This window comes from Hermetia illucens, chromosome 2 (genome assembly GCF_905115235.1).
Source record: "Hermetia illucens chromosome 2, iHerIll2.2.curated.20191125, whole genome shotgun sequence".
NCBI lineage: Eukaryota > Metazoa > Arthropoda > Insecta > Diptera > Stratiomyidae > Hermetia > Hermetia illucens.
The window spans coordinates 14,464,358-14,487,956 of NC_051850.1; the positions used below are offsets into that span (position 1 = coordinate 14,464,358).

The window sequence follows — 23,599 nt, forward strand, 5'->3', positions numbered from 1 at the left end:
GCTGCCCGGCGACTGTCGGAGTGATTCCTCAATTCACTCACGTAGCGATTTGCCTGATCTCCTTTCAATCACCAGTGGTCTGTACAGTTCAAATTAACAGGCTCGCCTGATCCCACACACGTTCCGGGAGCTGATTAACTGTGGACTGTTCAGGCGTCATTGACCGACCGGTCGGACCGTGTATGGCAGGCATATAGACGACCTTTCCGATATACAGACAGGCCAAGATGTCACTTTGACTTCTTCTAGACGATAGTTTAGGCAGCATTGCCTCGAAAAACCAGGAAATCCGGCTTGTAAAATCATGAAACTCAGTGGTCATCGGTACAATTCGAAGACTGATTAGCATATTTGAGAAAAAATCAGCCAATTATGGACATTGAGTCCTTTGTGAATCAACCAACTGACATGCATCTCGAAAGCATTACCGCTATAGCCAAATGAAGCCTAAACTTCAGTCCAGCATTATTCACAACTCCAAAATTTGCGAAGTACTACATGAGGTGAAAAGTCCAAGAGCTCAAAGTGGAAAGCATAATTTTCTTTTTGGATAAATTTTTATTTGCTGTTCAACCTGGTCCCCCCTTCAAAAGAAATACACATTCTGCGTTCATCCAACGTTGCTACACCTTCTGTATTGTCAAGTTTCCCAGACGCCTCAAAGCCTCTGTTTCCTATTTGATTTCCTGTTCTGTATCAACTCCTCAAATTCGTTTTCGCCCTGTCATAGCCACTGCTCAGGTTGTTTACTGAATTTTACTGGATCGTCTTCCCAATTCTCTAAAATTAAGCGGAAACAATTCTAAAGAGTGCGTTGAATCATCCGCGCGTGTTTTTTTTATCGGTCGTGGAAAATGTTGCAGTCATCGCGCGCAAATATGCGAAAATACATCCGAGATATTTCGCACACATTCTGTCAATATCTTTTAGATGTCACCTATTTCATGGACTTTTCGGCTATTTAAAAAGATGCAGTGGATTCCGTCGATGTTTTTAAAAATCGTTTCCCAGTAGTCTAGAGCGTTCTGCATCATTGACGCATATATTCCCATGTTATTGAGTCACTTACAAATCATTGTTTTCGAAGGGACAGGCTATTGCAACATTATACGGATTTTTTTCTTGCACCAACATATATGTCAGCCGCGCACTGGATCACCCCAGGTAGTAGCACGCAGTGAATTTTGACAAAGGACCTCCACCCTCACCCGTAAAAAAATCAGCTGAGTCAGGAGTTCAAACCAAGTGACTGCGCCGCCCCGACAATTGGTTCAATGGATGATACAGCAAAGAGAAGGGAATCCCAATTTTTTTAAACAAATCTTCTCTGAGGCGCCTTTTCATCCGAATAGGTTCGTGCAAATAATGGTCGAATTTGGAGCTCAGAAAAATGGAACGTGATCTATGCGAGCAACTGTCTTATACAAATTTTGGTGAGGGGTCGTGACCGGATCTTACTTCTCTAGAAATGAGATCGGGGGTGCAGTGACTGATTGTGTATTCATTACAGGAACATGGTAACAGAGTTCTTGTGACCTCATATGGACGATAGGGGTCTAGACCACGTGTAGTCTCAGCATGATGGAACAAAGGACATCCACCCTCACTCGTACAAAAATCAATGGGTAATGGAAGAAAGTGGAGTGAACGCCGATTTTTTAAAACAAATCTTCTCTGACGGGCATTTTCATCTGGATAGGTTCGTGCCAGTATGTATAATGGCCAAATTTGGGGCTCAAAAAATTCGAACGTGATATATGCGTGCAACAATTCATAACATCAATGCGTTATCGGTGAGATGGAGCCACATCTTGGTCACAATATTGAATATTTCATGAAGAGAGCAATATCCTATGATCAGAGCGATGGTGGTCATCAAAGAGAATTACCTTTGTGGAAGAAGGCCAACCTCATTCTATTGTGTTAAAGAGTAGGAAGGATACTGATCAACTATTTATTGAAAGCTTAACGGCCGTGGATTGTTAACACATGGTCGCTACAATCAACATACTTATGAAAGGATTTGGGCAATATTAATTAAAACACCAGGTTTACAAGCTTAAACCCGCTGTTTGCTCACAGGTGGCGTCAGTGAGCGTATGAAGCTGTAATGAGCACGCCATATTTTTTTAGTACATTTGTCAACAATTGCCAGTCTATTTCAAGAGTAATCTCATGCAAAAACATATTTTTTCTCTTCAATAATCATGTCCAGTTTTGTTCCCGGAAAAAAATATTTGGGGGAAGCTCTACTTTTTTGCTTCAATTTGAAGAAATCAGCTGCTGAATCGCATCGAATGCTTGTGGAGGCCTGCTCTATCGGAAACAACGTGCCGAGACTGGTTCCCTCGATTCAAAGATGGCGATTTCGATCTGAGCGACAAGGAGCGTGAAAATCGGCCCAGGAAAGTTAAGAACCACGAATTGGAGGCTCATTTGGACGAGTACGATACTCAAACGCAGAAAATGCTCGCCAAGCAATTAAATGTTTCTCAAACAAGCCACTTCCATGCGTGTACGTGCAATGGGTAAGGTTCAAAAATCGAAAAATGGTTGCCGCATGGATTGAACGATAGGCAAATGGAGCGGCGCCAAAACACATGCGAAGTGGATTTATTTGGAGAATCCTAAACGAAAAAATCGTGGGTTGGTGCCGGCCAACCAGCGATATCTTCTCCAAGACCAAATCGTTTCAGACCGAAGACGATGCTGTGCGTGTGGTGGGATCAGCGAGGTATTGTCTAATATGAACTGTTGAAATCTAGAAAAACTGTCGATACCATCGTTATCACTAATAACTCATCAAATTGCATCATGCTCTGAATGAAAAACGGACGGAATATCAGCAAAAATATGAAAAGCTGATTTTTTTTGATTCTTATAAAAAAAAGGGTTTCTCTTGAAAAAAAGCAGCGGATTTAAGCTTGTACACCTGGTAAATGTGTTAGAAACTGGCTTTATGCTTCCATGAACGCACATTTTCGATAACACCGACTTGAATGGTGTTAAATTCTAACAAGTTAACGCACCCTATTACAAATCAGCTACTGCAATGGGTTGATCTAGAGAGAATAGCATTGTCTTGTTAGATAGACCGGGCCAGTCCCCAAATGTGAACTCCTTGAAACATCTTGGCGGCACCCTAAGCACAAAGTAGGGGAGTATCGCATTACGTTCAAAACAGTGCTCAAAAACGTTTTAATCCACGAATGGAACACCACACGCAGTCAGCAATTTATGAGGCTTATATAGGAATATAACGTAAATAATAGCTACAATCGACTAAATCACTAAAAGAGTTCCATTTACATGCTAAACAAGAAAAAGACAAATATAAGGTGCCTAATACTTATGACTAAAGCTGTATAGGGAGCCCCCCTTAACCCCAATTCAAAATAATGCCACTCGCTATTGTAAAGCGACACGCAAACCACATGTTCTCCCCGAATTTCATGACAATCGGTTCAGCCTTTTCCGAGTAAATCGGGTGGGGGAGCTTCAAAGTGTTCCTAAAAAATGAAAATTTGAAATTTCGAAAAACCCTCCCAACGTTACCTGGGAAATGAACTTTGATTTTTTTTATTTCAGATAATCCGGCACCGAATTACAAAATACATGCAAAAGGAGGTTGTAACTTTTTTTTCATCAAATATAGTCATGTGGGATATCAAATGAAAGGCCGGTCTTAGTTTTGACATATGTTAAAAAGATTGGGAGTGCGGGGGGTTGAAAGTGCTCAATTTTTAACGAACCCATTCTCAGAAGCTACCCAACCGAAAAATCTGAATCTAGGGGCTGCCACTACATGGTGCCTAGACTCCGAAATACCATCCATAGCGATACCTCTTCAAATAAAGTTAATAATAGTACATTACTATAATTTTTAGTAATTGACAGGAAACCCCCCTTAGGTTGTTCCTCCTGGAATCATGCAGGCATGTAGGCTACAGCATAGAGCATGATCCTACCAAATTTGATGGAAATCGCGCTATTATTAACAAAGTTTTAATAGGTCAAAGCTGTCGCTTATGTGCAAATTCAAGACTTTGAATGTCAATACCACTTGAAAGTGGATATTCTCACATAATATATGTATGCATATATTACTTGCTACATACTAATGGGACAAATTCATACTCGAATCTCTTTGAAAAAGAAATACACAAAACCTTTCATACCTAAAGCGTCTAGCTTCCGGTTTCCCGACTTGTTTATATCTGTTTTGGATTAAATTCTTCGCATTTGCTAATAATATTAGACTCATAGTGTGAAGCGTGTGAGGTTGACTGTTATCAACACTGGGTTTTCCAACAAATAATTTATTTAAATCGCTTTCTAAAAACTAGAGGGCAATGGAATTTTTAACTATGTGACACTCGCTCGTCGCTCCTCACTTCTTCTTCTTCTTTTTCTTCAGCCTTTGCCCCTTTCACAAGCGGGGTCGGCTCGTCGTGATCGGTTTCACCATTTTATTTTATCAAATACCTGATCTGGACGCAATTTCGAGGCCTTTAAATGCCCATCCAGCGTGTCAAGCCACGGTTGTTTCAGCCGACCTTTTGTTCGCTTATCATTGACTTCGATGTTCAGAGCAATATTGGTAAGTGAATTCTCGTTAACGCGAATTACGTTACCATACCATCGAAGACGCCTTCCTCACAGTTTCTCTACGATCGCGGATATCCTCATTTCGGATGCAATCAAAACATGTCACGCCACCAGTCCAATGCAACATCTTCGTCTCCATTACCACAAGACGCCGTTCAATGTCTTTTATAGTCGGTCAACACTCAGAACCATAGAGAGCGGCAGGCGGACGACATTGCGGTAAATTTTAGATTTGAGACATTCGTTGATACGTCGATTACAAAGCACACCAGTTGTGGAACGCCACTTCATCCAGGTCGCATTAATGCGTGAAAAAATTTCATTATGCAGTTCTCCATTGGCTGATAGTATTGACCCGAGATATTTAATTCGCTCAGTTCTGGGCATTTACTGCAGCTGACAGCACTGAGCAATTTAAATATCTCGAGTCAATGTTATCAGCCAATGGAGAACTGCGGTATGCTCCAAAACGTTCAATTTCTTACGGGAAGGAACAAGCTTGCACTACTGCAAAAATCTTGCCAAGCATCGTATCGCAACTCAACATCGTCTACAAAGACAAGTAGTTCACGGTGCAGCATGGAGACAACCTCATAAACGATAGAGTCGGACATTAATTTTAGAAAATATTAGGGCGGGATATATTTCGCGGTGTATACTTCACTCGTATATAAAGACATAGAAATTTTTTTCAGATTTCTCAGTTACTGAACTTCCAACAAATCAGGAAACCGAAAGCTGGACGCTTCTGGTTTGAAAGGTTTTGTGTATTTCTTAGTACGTATCACGTAATATATGCGTATATTATGCGAGAATATCCACTTTCAGGTAATATTGACATTCATAGTCTTGAATTTGGAAAGAAGCAACAACTTTGATCTATTATAACTTTGTTAGTAATAGTGTGATTTCCACCAAACTTGACAAGACCATGCTCTATATTATAGCCTAAATCGCTGCAAAATTTCATGCCTAAAAGACGGTTCCTTCCCCGCAGAGTGGAAAATACAAAAGTTTGTATTGATCCCGAAGACAGGTGATAGGTGAACCGACATCCTATAGACCTATCTGTCTTCTGAATACAATTAGCAAGGTCCTCGAGCCGATAATCTATAACCGTTTATATCCATTAATTGATAGTGGAGATTATTTATCGAGTAAGCAGTTTGGCTTCCGGAAGGTTCGGTCAGCGATTGATGCTACCAAACTGGTTTTTGAACCAGCCTGAAAAGCCTACGACAAAGTGAAAACTGATGACTCTTGACATCAAGAACGCGTTCAATTCTGCCAGAAACCAAAATACATATTAAATATAATATTCGATTACTTCCGACAGTGGAAGCTATTTTATAATACGGACGAAGGGTCGAAGATGTATGTAATAACGGCAGGAGTCCCGCAGGGGTCTGTTCTGGGCCCTCTGCTATGGAACTTAATGTATAATGGCGTTTTACGGCTTCCAGTAGCTAAACAAGCCGTTGGTCATGACATCCAATCACCCCGACGAAGTAGAGATATATGCGAACGAATCTATACAGACGATCAAGTTTTGGCTTAAAGACCACGGGCTGGACCTTGCCGAACACAAGACCGAGTTGTCGCTCTTTACAAAGCTGCAGAAAAGAAAACTGTTGAAATTTGCATCGGGGCGCATGTTGTTAGCTCTCAGCCATCGCTGAAATACCTGGGAGTAATATTCGACTCCAAGCTGAGCTTTAAACCCCACCTAAAGCTTACTGGACAGAAAGCGGCGACAATCAGCTCAACACTGGCAAGGATGCTTCCAAATGTAGGCGGCCCGAAGCACAATCGACGATTACTCTTATCGCGAGTCGTCAGCTCTGTACTTTTATACGCGGCACCAGTATGGGGGTAGGCGATAAAAATCAGAAAAAATCGTAGACAACTTCAAGCTACATATCGATTAAGCGCTCTCCGAACATGTTGCACCTACCGAACAAAATCTTATGAGGCAGCATGCGTGATTGCGGGGATGATTCCGGTAGATATTCTAACCGATGAGGCAAGTTGTCTGTAAGAAAATCAGGAAGCAAGCCTAAACAAGCAAAGTGAGTGTGTGCGGTCACTGGCTGTATGGCAAACAGCACGGGACCAGGCAGAGAATAGCCGGTGGACACACAGACGTATCCCAGACGGTCTAGATGAATCGTCCGATTGTCCTACGTGTGAAAATGCAGAACACGTTTTCTTCGCCTGCCTCAGATTTAAAAGCTCAAGGAGAAAGCTAAATACCCGTTTAACGGTGGAAAATCTGATAAGGTGCGTGGTGCAATCAAATACAGCATGGGACGCGGTAGTTGCATTGGTGAAACGGACCCACCAGCAACTAAAAGCAGCAGAAGTACAGTGGAGACATAGAAGGTAGGCTACTGCAATTAACGCCACGCAAAGCGGTAGCAGCTCGTTTAGAGTGAACAGCTAAGAACTGAACAGCCTCGCGAAGCAATACCGAAACGGTGATCCCGCGGGGAGAGGGTGAAGAAAATATAGGAGGTTTTAGTCGGTATGAGTCCGGCATGCGTGTCCTAGATCCCAGATGCGTATTCACGATGGATTTCCCCCAGCCAAAAAAATAGAGCCATATCCTTCTGTCAGTATCTTTTGGGCTAATTAAGACATTTCATTTCATGACCCAAATCCTTATATTCAAAAATTTTGCATTCATTGCATCCGTAGAATTTCATATGTTTGCCTATGGTCAATTTCCATGTTCAACGATACTATGGTTTTCGAATGAAATGCCTACAGTAAGCCGACCCTAATAAGGTGTATTCAAAACTTTCAAAATCAAGCTAAACTTCACCTGTCACCAGTCAATTTTCACCAACTGAAACTATTATATCCATAACAGCACAAAAGATAAATAGGAGCTCACACAGATTTCTGTTAATTACTGATCACGTAGATAGTTTGGACTTATCTAATTCAAAATCTAATGAAGAGCTGGGGGAGAGAGAGAGTTGTAAGAAACAATGACCGTGTCAATAACAAATTGATAAGCATAGTATCTGGCATCGTACAAAGAGGGTAGGTAGGGAGGAAACCGAATCCTATTGAAATGTATTGACTGTCTTTCCGTCTTGTCTTTTCAATGCAATTCATTCGGAAGCCGTTGAACCTACTATCTCGACATTGAATAGGAAACCATTAAACGCCATATGCAGTGAATAAAATGATTTTATGTTATCCTTAAGAAAATATTTCCCATACACAATTCAATCCTCAAGTACAAATCACTTTGTTAGAGAGAATTTCATGCTTTTGTCGATGCATAACTTTTGTGGATGCATAACTTTCGTGGAACACAAGAAGTTGTGAAAAACAGAGAAATCATAACAAACCACAGAAAACATTCAGATAAGGGGGGAAGCACGTCAAAACTAGGAAATAGTGAGAATTTTATAACCTTGCAACGTTATGGTTGCCCAGAAACTGTTGGAAAAGTTTTTCCCAGTATGGAAAATTCGTGGTGAAAAAACTAGTGTTTGCTTGTACAAAGAGCGTAACCTTAGTAATCACAGGTAAATATAGGCTAGTTTTTATCGCGATAACCCAGCTAATGAGCAAAGTTGCCATTGCTGAGCATCGTCACCGAAATCCTTCCCGAATGCGCGTGGGTTGCTATGTGATATGTGACACAATAATTCGAACTGACAACGCGAACTTTTATCGATAGATCATTTGAATCAACATCAGTTTCCAACGCAACTTTTTAATGAGAACTGCAATGTGATGATGTATTTTTTCAACAATATATCCATTGTCAACCACGTCTACCTGCAATCGTTGACGGTTAGCTGAAATGTATTCAAACTCCCATCAGGACTTCCAGAGAAGAGACAGAAATAGGATTAATGATTTCAACAAAATGGAGTAAAATGTTAATTAGATTCCATCCAATTTTAACTCAGCGATATTTACGCCAAAGTGGGCTTAGATAATGCAAAGAAAAAAGCGCTGAAATGAGTACTCCAAAACATGGTCCTCATCATATTGAACTTTTGAAACTGAACAGACTATTGGTCGTAAAACATGAGTAGTTTCAGATTCAGAAGATGTCCGAACCTCTGTCAGTCCAGTCAAGTCACGGTTTCATATGCTAAAAGAGCCTTCGCCTTTTCTCACCCAAACATTGCACATGAAGGAGCAACAAAATCCTTCCCACATGTCTCCACCTGTTAAGGGGTCTATCATTATGCACAACCGGTTGGGGTTGATAGTTCCAGGTTGGCAAATGGTCGATTTGTCATCTTTCAATACTTTATGACTCAAAACGACCAATCGAAGTACAGGCAGAACCCAAAACTAATAAAATAGAGCCGACGTAGACATTCAACTGCCAAAAGGACACTTTATTCAGTTTACGAACCCAACACTACGTGGACGATTTGTTTTTCAATAAAATCTGAAATAGTTCCTGCAAAAATGTGACATACGAGGTGTGTTCATAAAGTATCCGACCATAATTTTCATTGACCAACCATAATAAAGTTTAGGAGACGAGAGAATCAGTGACCTTTTGTAGGCTTTCCTCACCAGAATGTCACTCGTCAACGTGTTATTATGCGAGCACGTGCAAAAGTAGAATTTTCATTTTATTCCGAATGGCAAAAAAATGGATAACGCTACTGCATCAAATTTTTGTTTAAATCTTTAGGGGTCTCAATATTGTTTTAAAGATTGTGGCGCAGCAGGGTTAGCAACATTCGAGATTTATTTCGGCGGAAATGAGGGCAACGCTGGACGCTCAGCGTTCAGGCAGCAGATCACGAGCTCACTCGCGGTCTACCGCTCGAAAAGGGCGATCGGGTGGCAAGTCATCAGGACAGCCCACGAACCCAAGCATTTGTTGGTACCATCGTAGATTCGGCAAAGAAGCTACCAGATGTGCGCTTCCATGTAAATTCGCGCCTACCACAAAAAACTAGGTCCGCGAGGGGTCCTGGCGACAGCCACCCAGAACGCAGCGCCACGTCGCCTAACAATTTATGACCTTCTCAGCAGGCGCAGTTCTTCCCGTACCCCGGCACCACCGGATATTCCCATAACCTTTAAAACTCACGGCGGCAAATTCTTCGCGCATTAACACCTACGGTTATAGGCAAGTGGACGTCAGTCTTGGCTTGCGTATGACGTTCCCGTGGCGATTCATCCTGGCGGATATCACCTTCCCCATTTTAGGCGCAGACTTCTTGTATCACTATGGGTTGCTAGTAGACTTGCAGAACAGATCCCTTATAGACTCCACAACCAATCTTAAATCGTCAGGCAGAATCTCATCACACCCCAACAACAATGTTTCCGTAGTTTTGGAGGACATTACTGACTCTCGTGTTCGGATACTCGTCCAAAAGTTCAGCCAGATTACTACCGAATGTAGTCTCTCTAAAAGAGTGAAGCACAATGTGCAGCACCACATTAACACCAGTAGTTCCCCTATCTCCTCGAAGGTGCGTCCTCTACCACCCCAGAAGGTGACTATTGCACGGAAAGAATTTGAACTTATGCAACAGGGTATCTGCAGACCTTCAGACAGCTGTTGGTCTTCCCCACTCCATATGGTCCCTAAGCCAAACAGCGAATGGCGCCCCTGTGGGGATTATAGAAGGCTGCCAAACAGCGAATGGCGCCCCTGTGGGGATTATAGAAGGCTGAACGCACAGACTGTTCCCGACCGAATCCCATTCCACTCATCCATGACTTTGTGCATCAACTCGCAAGCTGCCGCATTTTTGCGACCTTAGATTTAACCAAGGCGTATCACTAAATCCCTGTAGCTCCAGAAGACATCCCAAAGACGGCAATCTGCACACCCTTTGGACTCTTCGAGTTCACTCGAATGACTTTCGGGTTGTGCAATGCGGTACAAACCTTTCAAAGGTTCATTCACTCGGTCCTGCGAAACCTCAACTTCTGTTTCGTGTATTTGGATGATATTTTGGTCGCTTCTTCCTCAGAGTCAGACCATTTAGCCAATCTCGAGTGCATTTTCCAACGTCCTAAACATTGATAGATGCAAGTTTCTCCAGACACAAGTAAGATTCCTCGGCCACTTCAGACCCAGACAAGGTGCAAGCGATCACAAGCGTCCCGTGTCCGAAAACTGTGAAGGAGTTGCGGAGGTTCTTGAGCATGATAAACTTCTATCGTCGTTTCCTGCCCAAGGCCGCCCAATACCAGTCCGTTTTGAACGCGTACTTGCCTGGCCCCAAAACAAGAGACACACGAGAGATTGTGTGGTCCGAAGAGGCTGTCTGCGCACTCTTAGCATTTTCTCGACAAGATGCACCCCTAGCCGTTTTTGTTGATGCCTCTGACATCGCAGTATCACCAAAAAGTGAATCAAATCTGGTAGCCGTTGAGCTTTTTCTCTAAACAGTTGATCCTCCAACGGAACTACAGCACCTACGATCGAGAACTGGTCGCCGCATTAAATACTTCCGTTTCTTCCTAGAAGGCAGGCCGTTCACAGTGTTCACGGACCATAAGCCTCTCACGTATGCCCGACAAAGCGTCCCCTCATCAGTTTCGACACCTGAGCTTTATAAGCAAGTTCACGTCCGTTATATAGCACATGTCCGACAAGGATAACATAGTTACTGACGTTTTGTCAAGTGTCTCCGAGGTAAACATCCTCGCCTCACTCGACTTCTCGGCTATCGCCAAGGCGCAGGAGGATGGCGCAGTGATTCAGAGCCTCAAATTCAACCGTAAATATAAATTTCGGAAGTTACCCGTCTTCGGGTCGAACTTCTCTCTCTCTGCTGCGAGAACTCGGAAAAGGGACCCCGCCCATACATTCCGGCCACCTTTCGCAAGGCAGTGTTCCACGCAGTTCACAACTTAGCGCATCCTGGCATCAGGACGACAAATCGGCTAGTCACCGAAAAATACTTCTGGCCCGCCATGAATAAGGACGTCAGCCCCTGGGGCAGAGAGCGCATCGCATGCCAGAAGTGTAAGGTCACCAAAGCCGCAATCCATAAGTCGCCTAATCTCTGGAAAAATTTTCTTATAAACGATGGAAATTATTTTTAATGAGAGTATTCTTAAAATTTATCAAATTTCACCCAAAAAAGGCGGAAACTAACTTCTACACTTAATATAAGTCTTTTCTCGGCTGATTTTTTAAAGTCCAATATAGCATAGGCACAGTGCTGATGCAATAGGAGAGGAAAAAATAAAATTCCTTCATATGAACGCAAGGAATTTCATTCTCTTCCTCTCCTATTGCATCAGCTCTGTTTCCACTGACGCATAGAGATCTAAACTACACTAGACCCAAGCAAGAATGTCTAGCAAAACTGTAGACAATGAATAATTCCATGTGTAAGTTAAGAGTTCGAATTTCGAAGTGGTGACAAATAACGTTCCGCTGAAATGGCTGATAAAGTAGTCCAACGTTTACGATAGACTGGCGAGACGGACATCCAAACTTAAAGTACTTTCGTTCACTATTACCAGTAGAAAAATTTCGGAGTATCTACCCCAAGATATTCGCCAGCTCACGTGGATTCTTTGGAGGGAACCGAGAAGACAGCAGATCTCCACGTTTTCAACCTGTGGACCTTTAATCAGGGCATCCGAGACAACTTCCATAGCCTACATAATGATGATGAATGATGAAATCTATGAGCGATACCACGACTGTCTGATTGTGGATAAAATCCGGCTCAATAGATTACGGTGGGCGGGTCACTTAATTCGTATGGATGAGGATGATCCCACCCGGAAAGTCTATAAGGGCAATATCTATGGTAGAAAAAGAAGACGGTGCAGACCCTGCCTGAGATGGATCGATGGCGTAGGCCAGGACGCCAAGCAGCTTTTAGGAATATCGAAATGGTGGACCTCGGTACAAAACCGGAATGTCTGGAGTTCCTTATTAAGGCAGGCCTAAACAGGATACCGGTTGTTGCGCCGTTGATGATGATCCGAGACAGCTCCAACAAGCGCACTAATCTACAGATATGCAATCGTTGTGGATGAAAGTTTCAAACGTACTTTCCCACCAGCGAGGAGAACTGTGAGTGCGGCCACCCCAGCTGTGCGAGCTATCAAATCGGTAATTGCCGAGGATAAGATCGCTTGGGCTATAAACATCTTCTCCGCATATAAATCTCCAGGACCAGATGGCATAATGCCAGTCATGCTACAGAAGCAGCAGAAAAGGATTGTGCGTGGCTTGCTGAGATTTACCAGAGCGGCATCCCTTTAGGATACGTACCACATTCCTGGAGACGGACACGAGTGGTTTTCATACCGAAAGTGGGCAGGCGCGGTCATGAGTCCACGAAGGACTTTCGATCAATCAGCCTGACCTCTTTCGTGCTGAAGACCCTAGAGCGCATCCTGGATATTCACTTAAGGACGATTATGGAGAGATCCCTCCATGAAGTAATTGGCACGGTTGAGCGGTCGCTGCAGTACAAGCAGTATAGCCTATCTGCCTTCTTGGATACAGAGGGAGGTTTTAACAGCGTTAGTAGCAACGCCATCAAGGAAGCCTTGACCAGTATTGAATTGGATGGATCTTATGCATTGGATTATATACATGCTAAGTACCAGGGTAATTCAGTCGGTTCCGGGAGGAGCTGTGAACAGAGGCACGCCCCAGGGTGGCGTCATCTCTCCGGTGCTCTGATTAACAGTAATGGACGAAAATTTACGAACATGGGACAGCAGCAGGGTGAAGGTGGTGGCGTATGCCGACGACTTGCTGATATTAGTATCAGGAATGGTTCCGCCCATTATGAGCGACATCATGGAAGGAGCGTTGCGAAAAGAGCCTGTGAGCCGCAAGATGGGGACTCAGCATAAACCCAACCAAAACGAAACTGATACTATTCACCACCAAAATAAAGATACCTGAGTTCCACCTACCACGGCTGAATGAACAAAGATGCTGCTTTTTGACAATGAGGTAACCGAAGTGTGCGGTCAACCAATTATTGAGGTAGCTTTAGAGGATTTTGCAGCAAGAGGAGACCGTAGTTCACAGCAAGAGAAGGTCTCCGCTCTTGAGGATAGGGATGATAAGGGCCTCTTTCCAGAGACGGGCAAAGTAGCATTCATCTAGACTTTTATTGTAGATTATACTCAGGAGGAGGGAAATGTGTTTTCTACAATTAAGGAGGAAGTGGTTAGGAAGCGCACCGGGGTCGGGTCCGACATTGGGGTCAAGATTACCAATGAGGAACTCAACCAAGGAAGGCGTAAGGAGGAATGGCCAAAAATTCGAAGCAGTCTGCAATTATGAGAGGTTTAGAGGGTGGAGGGCTCGAAGGAGAAAACACTGACGAGAAATAGCTGCAGAGAAGGTCGCAGCATTGTTGTGGGGGGGTTGGCAGTGGAGTCAGCGAAACAGATAGAAGAAGGAAGAGATTGAGTGGGATTACGAGAATTGCGAGCGTGAGACCAAAAGGGTTTTAAGTTACCGCGGGCAAGGGCGGTTTCGACGCTCAATAAGTACCTTTTAGGCACTTTTCTGACCATTGACTTCACAGTAAAGCGTATAGCCTTAAAATGAACAAGGTCGGCGTCATTCTTACAAGCCCGAAACTTCTTCCGCAGTGTATGTTTCAAGCGAATGTTAATAAGAATTTCCGTTGTGAACCAAGTTGGGTACGAGCGGAGGCAGGAAGTGGAAGAAGGGACACAACAGGAGAGGAGATCGGACAGGATATTGTAAAAGGTGTTTAGAGCTTGATCACACGATGAGTTGCTCAATATAACACATCGTTCAATAAGTCCCGGGACTAGCGTAGAGATGGCGCTAATAATGCCATTTATATACCAAGGCTCAGAAGTACCAAACTTCAGATAAGATGTGTCAAAATTTGATGTAATTCGAAACATAACCAAGAAAGCTATAGTGGTTAAAGTGTGACGCTACCTTTGCAATCGTAATGTTTCGTGTGTTGATAAAACATTGTTTTCTAATGGGGAAAAAACACTGTTCAAGCTCAGCAATGGCTTGAAAAACGTTATCCGGGCTCTACTCCGTCGAAAACAACCATTTGTCGCGGGTATGCTGACTTGAAACGTGGTCGTGCTGATACAAATGATGCGGAACGTTCGGGTCGCCCAAATGAGGCAGTAACTCCTGAAAACACCAGGCAAGTACTGAAAATCGTGATGGGTGACCGCAAAATGAAAGTGCGCGAGATAGCTAAAATGGTGAACATATCAACTGGTAGTGCATTTACTATTTTGCACCAAAAATTAGCTATGAAAAAGGTTTTTTTTCCAAATGGGTGCCGCGTTTGCTCACAACGGAACAAAAGCAACAACGTATCAATGATTCGGAGAGCTGTTTGGCACTGTTTACTCGCAATAAACAGGATTTTTTGCGTCGATATGTGACAGTGGACGAAACATGGATTCACCATTTCACTCCGGAGTCAAGTCGGCAGTCAGCTGAATGGCGTACGACCGGTGAAAGCCGCCCGAAGCGTCCAAAAACACAACAGTCGGCCACCAAAGTGATGGCGTCCGTATTCTGGGATGCAAATGGTATAATTTTCATTGACTACCTCGAAAAAGGAAAAACCATCAATAACCACTACTACATAGTGTTATTGGATCGTTTGAAGGCCGAAATAGCGAAAAAACGCCCACACATGAAGAAGAAGAAAGTCATCTTTCATCAAGACAACGCACCGTGCCACAAGTCAATCAAAACGATGACTAAATTCAACGAATTAGGCTTCCAACTGCTTCCTCATCCTCCGTACTCGCCGGATCTGGCCCCAGTGACAACTGGGTCTTTACGGATCTCAAAAAGATGCTCCAGGGAAAAAGATTTGGCTCAAATGAGGAGGTGATCGCTGCTACTGAGGCTCATTTTGAGTCAAAAGACAAATCGTTCTACAAACATGGCATTGAAAAGTTAGAGAAGCGTTGGAATGATTGTATAACCCTTGAAGGAGATTATGTTGATGAATAATAAAGAATTTTGCCGATAAAATGTTGTTTTCATAGTTAGTCCCGGGACTTATTGAACGATGTGTTATGTACCCAGTTGAAAGACGCTAAAGCTGAGTTCAGACCGTCAAAATTTTACGGATTTACGGAAATTGAACTTAGTGGATTTACGGCTGGTTTTGGGTTTTGAACGAGAGAGTTCTGCTTCAAATTCAACCGCGGGGTGGTGAGCGTAGTTTTGACATACGGGGTTGTGCAAGGAAATAAAGTGTATCCAAGTCGTATGGTCTCCCAGGTTTCGCCAGCGTATTCCAAGCGGAATTAATGGCGATATTGGAAGTCTGTCGATGGCTAGAACGAGATTCTGACCGACAGCCAAGCGGCCACCAGCGATATCTTCCAGGCTGGTGGGGCAGTGCAGAGATGCGCCGAACCATCTGAGCGGCACGCTCAAGGTCACCCTCCTCTGGGTTCCCGGGCAAAGGAACATAGAGGGGAATGAGCCGGCTGACGGATTGGTCAGACAAGGCTCTGCTCTTGGCGGTTGTTAGGGGCCACTACCTAGCAGCCGCGGACTTAAGATGGTGAAGGCTTACGAGCTATGCTATGTCAAGGAGAATTTGGCCCGCTTATAATATAGCCCCATCACGAGAGCTCCTGTGCCAGACTCGTGCAAATGCATTCAAAATTACGGCGGTCTGCACGGGGATCTGACCCATAGGGGACCATGGGGCCAGGCTCGCCATACCCTACAATTCGCATTGCCGAAGGTGCGGAGAAAGAAGGGAAACCCTCATGCACTTCCTCTGCGATTACCCAGCTCTAGCTAGAGTCAGGCTACGAACACTCGGTAAACCATTTTTTGGGGAACTCAGAGATTTTTAGCTGCAGAGTGGGAGAGCTGCTTTCCTTCGTGAATGCTACAGGCTGGCTCTAAAGATCAGAGCCGGCTAGAATGCCTCCCTGCTCCCATAACAGCAGTCACGGTTTTAGAAGTTTGTAGTATCAAAACGGGGCACCACAGCGCTAATTGGGCTCCTCGGAGCGGCCACTGATACCTACCTACCTACCCCACCTCACAACCCCAAGGTGCCCTTCAACATCACCCTTCAATCTCGGAATTTTTGGCTCCCTAGGACTCACTTGGTTAGTTGTGATCATGTACTTTTATGAAACTCTGTCAGAAACTTGCACCAAAGGACTGAGTCAGAATATCCTAATACGACCTTCGGGCAACCTTTAAAAAGGGGTTGGATATTTGCTCCAAAAAGAGCCATCGATGAAGCAAAATGCCAACTCGGACTTGGTTTCCTTGCATCGCAATTTTCCGGAGGTTTCCTTGAAAGGATCGGTGGATTCTTGCCCGCATATTACTAATGTCTGGGATGGAACGAGGACCTACATAGGAGGAGGGACTTCAACGATTACCTAATACGACATGGAAGCATTTTTTTCCTTATATCATTTCTAAATTAGTCCTACAACCAGAAAAATTGAAAATTTCCCGTCGACATGAGGCAAAGTTGCAACGCAGTGGACTCTAACCTGTCTCCCAAAACGACTCATTAAATATTCGATGGGGCCATCACCTGGGGGTGATTATATATTTCAGTCATAGAAAAAGTCGCCTGTTTCGAGCCATTTAGGCCGCTTCGAAAGAAAATAACCCAATAGTCTCCCGTTCGTTACTAGCAACCAATCTAAAAATAAAATAAGTTTGCATGACGTCGACGAAAACCGTGCCCCCATGAAATTGAACCAAATACTCGGCGCGGTCCGACCAGGCTGTGCCTGCGATCACCGCCAAGCGCTACTCTGGCCGATGGATTTTCCATTCTCCATTGCAATAAAGTGCAATTTATTGAATCACCCAGCCCTCGGTCGGCCGAGCCGAGCTGGAATAGATATTTTCAAGCAACATTACGTAGTCTAACAATGCAGCAATAGAAGTAGACACTTCACCGAATACCCACATGGGAACATTTCCAAGTCGACGATGTCCGCCGAGCGAGTCTTTTCTATAATTCACTGCGGTCGCAGACGCTATGAGAAAATTTTCTCCTGCACACAGAAAACAGAAGAAACGAATAATCGGAAGTAAAAGTAAATTAGATCATCGCACAGAAGAGGCACTGGCACACAAGACGGGCGGCTCGGACGGCAGGAGACGTATCGGCACGAGACAGAGACACTTTGCAGGTTGAAATTCCTCAGTGGTTGAGGCGAGCGACTTTGGGGCTCCCCGGACCAAAGAAGCCCCTTGACAAGTTGCTGGCAACGGAGGCGAGGGCTACGACGACGACGACGACACCACACAATGCGAAAATATGATTCACATGACGCGACGACAACGACGACGATACGGACACCACCTCGATGATTTTCATTTCATAATTCAACTGCACCACGCGTCTCGCATAACCGTTAGCACGTATCAATGAAATTCGCGCACGAAATATAGAAAACTTAATTTACAAAATGTCCCGCAAAAAGTCAGTAACTATTCACAATTTACGACTTGATTTCAAGAAATTCCTGCGTATAGTCGACGTCCGCACTGACATTTGAAATTGACTGTGAAATATTTTCGTTGTCATTTTCACGGAACAAAATGGAAAATGAAACATTTTAACCTAAAAAATTCTATTGCGATAGAGCGAGAGCAACATGTCTACAGTAGATTAGAAGTCAGTCAGCGGGTGTGTGTGTGTGTAGTGATCAAGGGAAATTTTCTTCACACTAAAAATAAACCTCATCTAAATGACATATGAGTTCAGTGCTGCCAATGGTTACAAAATGGGGGAGAATGTTGACTGATAAAGTTGCTGTTTGTGTGGAATGTTGAGAATTTATACATGGCCGACGGGCAATGATTTGAAGAGATAGTGGACAGGAAAGCTGACAAGCTAATCAATTTTTTTGATTTATTCATGGAAAACTTGGCACTTGTTTCAATCTTTCGAGTTGAAATTGATACAATTCAGGTGTTAAGTTACTGTGAAGACAGTGCTCGAACCGGAACTATACCGAAGCCACTGCTTTAACTGATTTGTGAAAATTGTAGCCATTTATTGTTGGCACAAAGCCAATCCTAATTAAATAAATCATTTGATGGAAAGCTACCTCTAAATGACATCGCTCAGGTGTACAATTGTTTCCCAACAGTAAACTTTTACCAACAAAAATTACTCGAGGGTGGTAGAAGTCTGAAAAGGAAATTTTTTGCAGATTTCCAAGTTTTTCTAGAAGTATAACTTGTGGTGGTCTAAGGGTAGTATAGCTCCCATGGCGAAATGAGAATTGATACTCACGATGGAGCATAAAATCTGGGAAATGCCTACTGAATCGACACCAAGAGCTCTACTACCAAACCCTATGACCACCTCCACGTCGTGATCGCTGGGAGTTCTTCCTTGGTGAAAACTGCAGAAGGATGAAGGCGAGTCCTCCTAAACGCCTAAAAATGGAACAAATTGTACCAACTGGTCCTGCAGGTTGGAGATTGGATAGGGCTGAAAACCTACACGGAAATTACGGAAGGAGCCTCGGACAGGATGAATTTTACAACGACTTGCATATTTTCTTATGGAATGTGCGCTTCATGTGCAGAGATGGAGCTGCCAAGCAGCTAGCTTATACCCTGTCCCAATATAAGGCTCATGTAACAGCATTGCAAAAGAAAGCGTTGGACCGGTTTCCTGGAGAAGAGTCAATTCACCATATATTGCAGCGGCCATCAAGTAAAACATGTGCTCGGAGTAGGTTTCTTAGTCAGCCAAAAAATGAAACCTGCTGTTACTGGCTTTGAAAACATAAACGAAAGGCGATGCATTCTGCGTTTGCGAGGCAAGTTTAGAAATATAAGCCTTATAAAGGAGAAGACTGCAGAGTCGGGGAAGGATACCTTCTACGAGGCAATTGAGCGAACCCTCGAAGCCTGTCCCAAGTATGATATCAAAATCATACTTAGAGATTTCAACAGTCAAGTTGGGACGCAGCCCGTATTCAGGCGATACGTCGGCTCCCATAGCTTACATCAAAATACAAATGATAACGGACTGTGGATTATTTAGTTAGGAATGTCACACGAAATGGTTGTGGAAGTAGCTGGTTTGCGCGGAAAGCGGACCACAAACATACGTGGGCTTCTCCAGACGGGACCACTTTCAACCAAATCGACCACGTGTTGATCGAACGCCGCCACCTCTCAGTCTTGATGAATATCAGAACATATAGGGGGGCCCATATAGACTCGGATCACTACCTCGTTGGCATGGTGTTCCGAGCTTGAATAACAACACCACCCAGAATCCCCTCTGACAATCAGGTGACAGTTAACCCTGAAACCATCCACAACACAGTCCTCCGTAATACCTATACCTGAGAAATGAATGCCACAATAACCGCAGCTAGCGCACGTCCTGGAGATGAAACATCAACAAATGATCTTCACAACCACCTGAAGAGAGTTATCATTAATACGGCTACAAACATGCTTGGCCCCCGCAGCAAAAAAAAATCGGACCGGTTGGTTCGACGATGAATGGAATCTACCAACGGAACAGAAGAATGCTGCATATCGGGCACTCTCAAGAACACAGGCACGCGCAAAGGCCAATCACGAAACCGGCGGAGCGACTTCACAGATGGAAAAAGGAAGTCTGCGAGAACCAACAAGTCTGAGAACTCGAGATGTACAGAGTGCAACCGTACCAGGCGCGCTAGTTTTACCAACAAGTCAGCCTAGACAAAGAGGGAAATCTGATTTCCCTCAGAATGGACATATTGGTGGAATGGGTTGAGTACTTTGATGAACTGCTCAACAATCAAAATATCGAAGAGTTGGGGGTCCCGCCAACTGAAGACGAAGGACAAATGCTGCTACCACCAAGCATGGAAGAAATGCTCCGTGCAATCCATCGGCTTCAAAATCATAAGTCGCCAGGAGCCGAGGGAATTACAACCGAATTGGTTAAATATGAAAGCGACCAATTACACCAAGTGGTTCATCAACTGATGTTCAAGGTGTGGAACTGTGAATCAATGCCTGAAGACTGGCTACGGGGCATTATCTGTCTCATATATAAAAGGTGGGATATCACGCAGTGTAGCAATTATAGAGTTATTACGTTGCTGAGTACTATCTATAAGATATTCTCCGCTATCTTGCTAGGTCGGATAGCCCTATACGTCCAGAACATCATTAGCCCATACCAAAAAGGCTTCACTTGAGGCAAATCAACAACAGATCAGATTTTCTCTCTCCATCAAGCGATGGAAAAACTACTGGAATATGACCATCAGTTGCATCATTTTTTCATTGACTTTAAAGCCGCCTATGACAGCATGGTCGGGTAAAACTGTACACGGCCATTAGAGAATTCGGTATTCCGAAGAAATTGATAAGACTGACTAGGCTGAACGTGACCAATGTGCGAGGCCAGATAAAAAACAGCACGATCACTCTCAAGACCATTCAATATCAACAGCGTTCTAAGATGAGGGGATGTCTTATCATGCATCCTCTCTAATCTGACCATTGAAAAAAGTGATCCGTGATGTTGGTAATAATGTGAGCAGCATCATCCTCCTCAAGTCCACTCAACTACTGGCCTATACTGATGATATTGACATTATGGGAAGAACAACCCGAGATAAACAGTCTACCTTCATCCAAGTCGAGCTACATACAAAAACTGTTTCATTCGAAACGTCTCACCATATGGTCAAAGCTATAACTGTACAAGACTATGATCTCGCCACTCCTTATGTATTCCTCGGAGACCTGGGTTAACAGCAAGAAAAATTGCTAACTCTTAGACGCACTCGAGAGCAGAATTCTCCGAAGAATTGTTGCCCCTACATAAGGATGGACGGTGGATGGAGCCTACATAACAACGAAACCTATGAGTGATACCATGACCATCTATCTGGTTGTGGAGAAAAACTGGCTCTACGGTAGGGAGAGACGAGGCAGACCCTGCTTGAGATGGAGCGATAGCGTAGATCAACACGCCAGACAACTTTTGGGGATATCGAATTGGTGAATCTCAGCACAAAACCGGGGTGTCTGGAGTTCCTTATTAAGGCTTAGGCAATTTTACCTAATCCGTATGAATGAGGGATGACCAAGCCCAGAAAGTCTATAAGGGCAAAGTCTACGGTAGAGAGAGACCAGGCACACCCTGCTTGAGATGGAGTGATGGCGTAGATTAGAACGCCAGACAGTTTTGGGGATATCGAATTGGTGGACCTTGGGGCAAAACCGGGGTGTCTGGAGTTTCTTATTAAGGCGCCTCCATCCTCACCTGTCCGTATTTGCTTTACGCAGACGACCTTAAATTGTTTGCCTCTGTTTCGTCTCCATTGGACTGTGCTCTCTTACAATCCAACCTTGATAATTTAGCCCGTTGGTGTTCGGTCAACAAGCTAACACTGAATATCAACAAATGCCACTGGATGCTCTATTCCCTGAAACCCTCCTCCATCATCCTTTTCCTATTCTCTCAGTGGTCAACCCCTTTCACTACTAACCTCCTTCAAAGACCTGGGTGTAATATTCGACGATAAACTTCGTTTCAATTCCCACTTCGTTGACATCATCAATAGAGTTTCCAAAAGGTCTGGTTTTATCCTACGTTCCTCGTTCGACTTTACCTCAATCCAGCCCTCCTTAACACTCTTCAATTCCCTTGTCAAAAACATCCTTGAATATTGCTGTGTAGTCTGGTCCCCCTACCGCATCCGTGACGGCCGCGCTCTTGAAGCTGTACAATGCAAATTCACCCGGACCCTCTTTTACAAAAAGAACCTTCCACGGGTTGATTATCCGTCACGACTCCGCACCCTCAATCTCCCCTCCCTACAGCAACACCGTATCTTCCTTGATATGCGTACTCTTTTCAAACTCTGCAATGGTCTGATGGACTGCTCCGCCAACTCGGATATTACTCTCCGTATCGCCTCGTCTCATGACACACGTAATGCGGACATTTTTGATGTGCCCTTCGCCGTGCTCGAAATTTACTTTCACTCTCCGATCCCGAGGTTTTGCCGGTCCTACAATGCCCTACAGCTTGGTTCCTTTGACTCTATGTCCCTCTCTAGCTTTAAGCGCAAAATATGCCATTTACTTGCTCCTCCCTCTGAGGACAATATGTAATAAGAAATTTGCTTTCTGTGTATTGTCCTCATTAAATAAATAAATAAATAAAAAGGCAGGCCTAGACCTAGATCTGGATGCAGTCGGGAGGCTTTCAAATCCCCATCTAGCGTATCAAGCCACCGTATCGACCGTCCTGATGTTCAGACCAATCTTGGCGAGTAAATTTTCGTTAGCGCGAATTACGTGACCATACTCTCGAATACGCCTCCCTCGCAATTTTTCCACCATCGATGCAACCACATATCGATCGTGGATGTCTTCATTTCGGATGTGAGGTCAAAGTGGGTCACGTCACTAGTTCAACGTAACATCTTCGTCTCAATTGCTGCGAGGCGCCATTCATTGTCTTTTATAATCGACTAACACTCAGAATCATAGAGGGCGACAGGGCGGACGATATTGCGGCAAATTTTAAATTTGAAGTGTTCGTTGATACGTCGATCACAAAGAACACCAGTTGTGGAACGCCACTTCATCCAGATTGCGCTAATGTGTGAAGCAATTTCACAACGCAGTTTTCCATTGGCTGATAGCATCGACCCGAGGTATTTGAATTGCTCAGTTCTGGGCAGATCACTGTCGCTGACAGTGATTGTGCCTGTTTCATGGGGATCGGTCGTCAATAATAAATCACGTCTTGCCCAAGGAAAATGAAAAATTTCTTTACCACACTCCAAAATATCCTACGAAGGTTAATTTTAATTGTTGCCTCTTGGCTAAAGACTGGCGGTTAATTTGCTCCACCGAAATCTTTGTCATAACTTTGATGGTATAAGACGCGTGTGCAAGTTTTTTCGAGGCCAAAATTTAAAAAAAATAACAAGGGTTTGGTAGGAACGAAATCGAAATAATCTTCCTAAGTCTAGTTTTTAGAGCGTC

At 43.9% G+C, this 23,599-nt stretch overlaps 1 protein-coding gene across 3 annotated transcripts in view; it reads right to left on the bottom strand.

The window, feature by feature from the left end:
- LOC119650434 (la-related protein Larp4B) overlaps positions 1 to 23,599 on the bottom strand; it is a 90,478-nt gene that overhangs the window by 38,039 nt on the left and 28,840 nt on the right. The window contains exon 1 of one of the 3 annotated variants that reach the window (XM_038053254.1): positions 17,529 to 18,141. The exons of the other annotated variants lie outside the window; for them this stretch is intronic. Within the exon in view, the coding sequence (XP_037909182.1) occupies positions 17,529 to 17,538 (10 nt within the window). The 5' untranslated portion in view covers positions 17,539 to 18,141. Of the gene's footprint in view, positions 1 to 17,528; positions 18,142 to 23,599 lie in introns of those variants that run through there. 3 annotated transcript variants of the gene reach the window in all.